The 5897-nt window shown below is 47.9% G+C and overlaps 1 protein-coding gene across 1 annotated transcript in view; it reads right to left on the reverse strand.

Moving 5' to 3' along the window:
• Positions 1-570: 570 nt before the first annotated feature.
• Positions 571-5897, reverse strand: part of LOC107299966 (dysferlin-like) — a gene marked incomplete at both ends in the record, with an annotated part of 53222 nt that continues 47895 nt past the window's right edge. Inside the window, 5 exons of the mRNA XM_015829311.1 lie at positions 571-740; positions 855-954; positions 3142-3283; positions 5171-5266; positions 5362-5450. Coding sequence (XP_015684797.1) covers positions 571-740; positions 855-954; positions 3142-3283; positions 5171-5266; positions 5362-5450 — 597 coding nt within the window. The remainder of the gene's footprint in view (positions 741-854; positions 955-3141; positions 3284-5170; positions 5267-5361; positions 5451-5897) is intronic.

The raw sequence follows: 5897 nt of genomic DNA on the forward strand, positions 1-5897 counted from the left end.
AGTTGTAGGTGCTCCATCCCTGGAAGTTTTAAGAAGAGACTGAACAGCAGAATAGCAGAGGGTTTCCTGCTTCAACAGGGGGTTGGACTAGAAGACCTCCAATGTCCCTTCCAATCCTATTAGTCTATGTTCTACGTTTTAAGAATCCAATGTCATGAGTCAAAACCTTGTCACCATTAGCTCCACAGAGCATCATTAGCTCTGTGAAATAACCAGATCAGAAGGACCAGGGAGGACATGATAGCAGCCTTCCAGTATTTGAGGGGCTGTCACAAAGAAGAGCAGGGGGTCCACCTATTCTCCAAAGCCCATAAAGGCAGGACAGGAAGCATCGGATGGAAACTCATTAAGGAGAGAAGCAACCTGGAACTAAGGAGAAACTTCCTAACAGTGAGGACAATTAACCAGTGGAACAGAAGTGGCCTCCAGAAGTTGTGGGTGCTCCATCACTGGAGGTTTTGAAGAAGAGACGGGACAATCATTCATCTTCTAGTAGTCCGATCCCTTGCTCCGGCAGGAAGCCCCATACTACACTGTCCCTCTGAGAACAAGCAGGATCGGAAGACTTACCGCAATGATCTTGGTGCCTTCCTGCTCGGCCACGCAAGGCCACCATCCCTTGACCGTCTTCTGCTCAAAAAGCGAGACGTCTCTCTCCCGGGTCTCCAGAAGATCCAAGTTGCATTTTTCAGCGGTCTTGCTCGGTTTTGGCATGCAGTTGAGGTCCAAGTGGATGGAGCCTGGAACGTTGGGGGGGGAAAAGGGAGGAGAACGTGGAGGACAATTAAGCAGCAAGATATTTATAGAGAGGAATTGAGAAAAGTTGCCTTGGCCTCCCTGGGTTCGCCACTCACCCAGGTAATCATCGAAGGAGAATTTGTCGTTGTCCCAGATTTGAAGGACCAGCTGGGGTGCGACTTTATTTTCTGTCTTGTCCAAGCTCCAGAAATGTTCCTGCATTGGAACGTAGAGAAGAAGTCATTGCAAGCAAGACTGCAGCGATGTTCACCATTAAGTAACAGGATACAGAATAACAAGAGTTGAATAACAAGAATAGAGTAGAGTAGAGTAGAGTAGAGTGGAATAGGGAATAGGGAATAGGGAATAGGGTAGAGTGGAATAGGAATAGGAATAGGAATAGGGATAGGGATAGAGTAGAGTAGAGTAGAGTAGAGTAGGCAGAGCAGAGCAGAGCAGAGCAGAGTAGAGTAGAGTAGAGTAGAGTAGAGTAGAGTGGAGTAGAATAGAATAAGGAATAGGGAATAGGGTAGAGTGGAATAGGAATAGGAATAGGAGTAGGAATAGGAATAGGAATAGGAATAGGAGTAGAGTAGAGTAGAGTAGAGTAGAGTAGAGTAGAGTAGGGAATAGGGAATAGGGAATAGGGTAGAGTGGAATAGGAATAGGAATAGGAGTAGGAATAGGAATAGGAATAGGAATAGGAATAGAGTAGAGTAGAGTAGAGTAGAGTAGAGTAGGGAATAGGGAATAGGGTAGAGTGGAATAGGAATAGGAATAGGGTAGAGTAGAGTAGAGTAGAGTAGAGTAGAATAGGGAATAGGGTAGAGTGGAATAGGAATGGAATGGAATGGAATAGAATAGAATAGAGCAGAATAAAATAGAATAGAATAGAATAGAATAGAATAGAATAGAATAGAAATAGAGCTGGAAGGGACCTTGGAGGTCTTCTAATCCAACCCCCTGCCCATAGCAGGAGACCTTATGCCATTCCAGACAAACGGTTGTCCAATTTCTTCTTGAAAACCTCCACAACGTCTGGAGGTCAGATGTTCCACTGATTAATTGTTCTCAATCTCAGGAAACTTTGCTTAGTTCTAGATTGGCCACCTCTGTATTGCACTGCAAACTCTCTGTAGGGAGAACAAACCCCACTCTCTGCTAGTATAAATAGGGGGCGAACCCCACTCCTTTCTAGCACTGAGGATGTTGCGCCATGAAATGTCTGCAGGAAAAGCCACCAAACTCAGAGAGCACCAAGGACCCCACAGTTCAATCCTGAGCTGCAAATATTCTCATCAGCACTGATGATGTTACCTAGTTGGGTAATGAAACATCTGCAAGGAAACAACCAAGTTCAGGAAGGTCTAAGGATCCCACACACCTCCTCCTCCTCTTCCTCCTCTCTGCAACCCCACTCCTTTCTAGCACTGAGGATGTTACCTAGTTGGGTCATGAAATGTCTGCAAGGAAACCACCCAGCTCAGAGAGCACCAAGGACCCCACAGTCCTCCTCCTCTTCCTCCTCTTCCTGCTCCTCTTCATCCTCCTCCTCCTGTCCCCCCTCCCCTTCCTCCTCCTGCTCCTCCTCCACTCCTTTCTAGCACTGATGATGTTACCTAGTTGGGCAATGAAACATCTACAAGGAAGCAGCCAAGCTCAGAGAGCATCCAGGACCCCACAGTCCTCCTCCTCTTCCTCCTCTTCCTACTCCTATTCCTCTCCCCACTCTTCTTCTTCTTCTTCCTCCTCCTCCTCCTCCTCCTCCTCCCCCTCCACTCCTTTCTAGCACTGATGATGTTACCTAGTTGGGTCATGAAACATCTACAAGGAAACAGCCAAGCTCAGAGAGCATCCAGGACCCCACAGTTCAACCCTCAGCTACCAATATTATCTTCTATTGTGTAGGGAACAACTTGTGCAGCAATTTGCATCACCACCCTAATTTCATACTTGGTGATCATCACAAAGTAACATTCCAACCCAGCTTCGCTCTTTGGGTGAAGATATATTTTTTTATTCGACTACATCTCATAATAAAAGGACGGGAGCCAAAATAAAATGGGAAAAAGAGCGAGTTGCCAGTGGATAACTGCTTGGGAAGCTATCACTCCTACTATCTAGGGCAGGGGTAGTCAACCTTGGCTCTTTTATGACTCGTGGACCTCAACTCCCAGAGTTCCTGAGCCAGCCATGCTGAGGGGAAAGGGAGAGGTTTCCAAGCTGAGCCATGCTGGCTCAGGAATTCTGGGAGTTGAAGTCCACGAGTCATAAAAGAGCCAAGGTTGCCTACCCCTGACCTAGAGAGCCTGATTCCCCCAGACCCGTCAGCATCAGACCCAGCATCTTCTGAACTTCTGTGGACCTCTGGCAAAGGTCATTTGGACCTTTCTGGATGCTCACCTTCTTCGCCACAGAGCAGACCTGCTCAGCAGGGAGATAATCAAAGGGGAAGATGAACCTCCAGTTGAAGTTGCCTTCACCGCCAAGAGACCTGTAGTGCACATCTGTCTTCTGCTTGTTCTCCTCATAACCAACCAGCCACCTGCGAGCCACAGAAGAAGACCAGGCCCATCAGCCACCACATCAAGAGGAAGAGAGCCCGCTTGTCAAAGAGTTGTCCCAAATGGGTTTGTCTGCCATGGTTCCGACAGATGGAACCAACTAAAAGAGCTTCAAGGCAAAGATTTCTTCCTCAAAGAACATTATCCGTAGCAGAACATCCAGATTCAGCCTTAATTTCATTCCATACAGCATTAACTTTGTGAACTCTCAAGCTTCCTCCTTCCGTTATATATTCAAGATGGACAGTATTTAATATTTATTTGTTACGTATATGTAGGGGTGTGGGTCTATACATATGTTATATATAATATGTTTTAGGTTTGTGTGGTGTATGTGTTTCACTTTGAGAGCGGGCAACTAAATTTCATTTTTTGATGTGTGCCGTTGTGCCCACAGTAAAAAAATCACAATAAAGGTTATCTTATCTTATCTTATCTTATCTTATCTTATCTTATCTTATCTTATCTTATCTTACCTTACCTTACCTTACCTTACCTTACCTTACCTTACCTTATCTTACCTTACCTTATTTAGGAAACAAAGTATCGGCATTTACATAGGTGAACCCAAGACTAAAGTTCCATCCCCCTGCCACAAAGTAACAAGTTGCAATTCCCACCCAAGAAAGGCTGTCATAAATCACAATCACCAATTATACTAAAACGCGGGCTCTCTTCCCAGCTTTTCAGCAGCCAAAACATTTTCTAGCATTGACCTTGATTCTCACACAGCTGCAATTGTTGTGGCCAGGGGTAGCTACCAACCTTGGCTCTTTTATGACTCATGGACTTCAACTCCCAGAATTCCTGAGCCAGCCATGCTGAGGGGAAAGGGAGAGTTTCCAAGCTGAGCCATGCTGGCTCAGGAATTCTGGGAGTTGAAGTCCAGGAGTCATAAAGCGACCTAGGCCTAGGCCAGAGGTAGGCAACCTTGGCTCTTTTGTGACTCGTGGACTTCAACTCCCAGAATTCCTGAGCCAGCACGGGGGAACTATGGCCCCTTCATGACTCGCAGACTTCAACTTCCAGAATTCCTGAGCCAGCCATGCTGAGGGGAAAGGGAGAGGTTTCCAAGCTGAGCCATGCTGGCTCAGGAATTCTGGGAGTTGAAGTCCACCAGTCATAAAGCGGCCTAAGCCTAGGCCAGAGGTAGGCAACCTTGGCTCTTTTATGACTCATGGACTTCAACTCCCAGAATTCCTGAGCCAGCATGGCTCAGTTTGGAAACCTCTCCCTTTCCCCTCAGCGTGGCTGGCTCAGGAATTCTGGGAGTTGAAGTCCACGAGTCATAAAAGAGCTGAGGTTGCCTACCGCTGGCCTAGGCCTAGGTCGCTTCCTGACTCGTGGACTTCAACTCCCAGAATTCCTGAGCCAGCATGGGGGAACTATGGCCCCTTCATGACTGGTGGACTTCAACTCCCAGAATTCCTGAGCCAGCCATGCTGAGGGGAAAGGGAGAGGTTTCCAAGCTGAGCCATGCTGGCTCAGGAATTCTGGGAGTTGAAGTCCATGAGTCATAAAAGAGCCAAGGTTGCCTACCCCCTGGTTGTGGCTAGCTGAAATAACTCAAGCATTCCCCCCTCCCCCCTTCTCCATCTGAAAATACCAAACAACAACAACAACAAAACAACAACGAAGGCAAAAGGTAAAATGGCTACAGCTTTTCAGTTGTCGCAGCGCTAACACTGTCATTCTCATCCAGTTCTTGGACGAGAACTTCAGCTTCAAGGGAAAGAAAACCCCAAGATCTTCCAAAGTTGCCCTTTGGAAAAAGACCTCTGGGATCACCATGACCTGGATGACGGAGGATCTCCACCTGTGAGAAGAGGACAGGAACCCTCGTCAGGATGAAGCTTGGGGCTACCTACCCTTTCACGTAGATGTCGCTCATTTTCTGACCGGTGATGCTGAGGTCATCCAGGATGACGTCTTGGGCGTTCCAGACAATGCAACGCAAGTAGAACCTGGAGACAACAGCCCAGATGGGGTTCAGGTGGAGAAACATGGGTCTCTGGGGAAAAGCACGCGCATGGAAAAGTTTGAGAGGGGGAGTCCTTACCTCTTGGCTCTCCGCGGGGTCACGTTGAACGGCGGCCCCGGTGGCCCCAGCGATTTTGGAAACAGGTCCACCCAGAGCTGAAGTTTGCCCTGTAAGGAAAGGGGAGGCCAGGAATCAGAGAAGAGGGGTCTCTTGGGAAGGATTGGTCCTGGAATGCAACTTCCTGGCTTCATAGCCAGACGGCATGCAGGAACCCACACGCCCTGCACTAACATGGGGGTGTCTGTCGTGGAATCCCTGTAGAAGACCACCAACCTCTCTGGGGTCTTCCTGTCTAAGAGCCGTGGTGGCGCAGGGGTTAGAAGACAGCACTGCAGGCTACTTCTGCTGACTGCCGGCTGGGGGTTCAGTTCTCACCAGCTCAAGGCTGACTCAGCCTTCCATCCTGCCGAGGTCGGTAAAATGAGGACCCAGATGGTTGGGGGCCAGAGGCTGACTCTATAAACCACTTAGGGAGGGCTGAAAAGCACTGTGTATATAAGTCTAAGTGCTATTGCAATAGCAATCATCTATCTATCTATCTATCTATCTATCTA

Source organism: Protobothrops mucrosquamatus, unplaced genomic scaffold (assembly GCF_001527695.2).
Source record: "Protobothrops mucrosquamatus isolate PMUCROS unplaced genomic scaffold, P.Mucros_1.0 scaffold5826, whole genome shotgun sequence".
NCBI classification, from domain to species: domain Eukaryota; kingdom Metazoa; phylum Chordata; class Lepidosauria; order Squamata; family Viperidae; genus Protobothrops; species Protobothrops mucrosquamatus.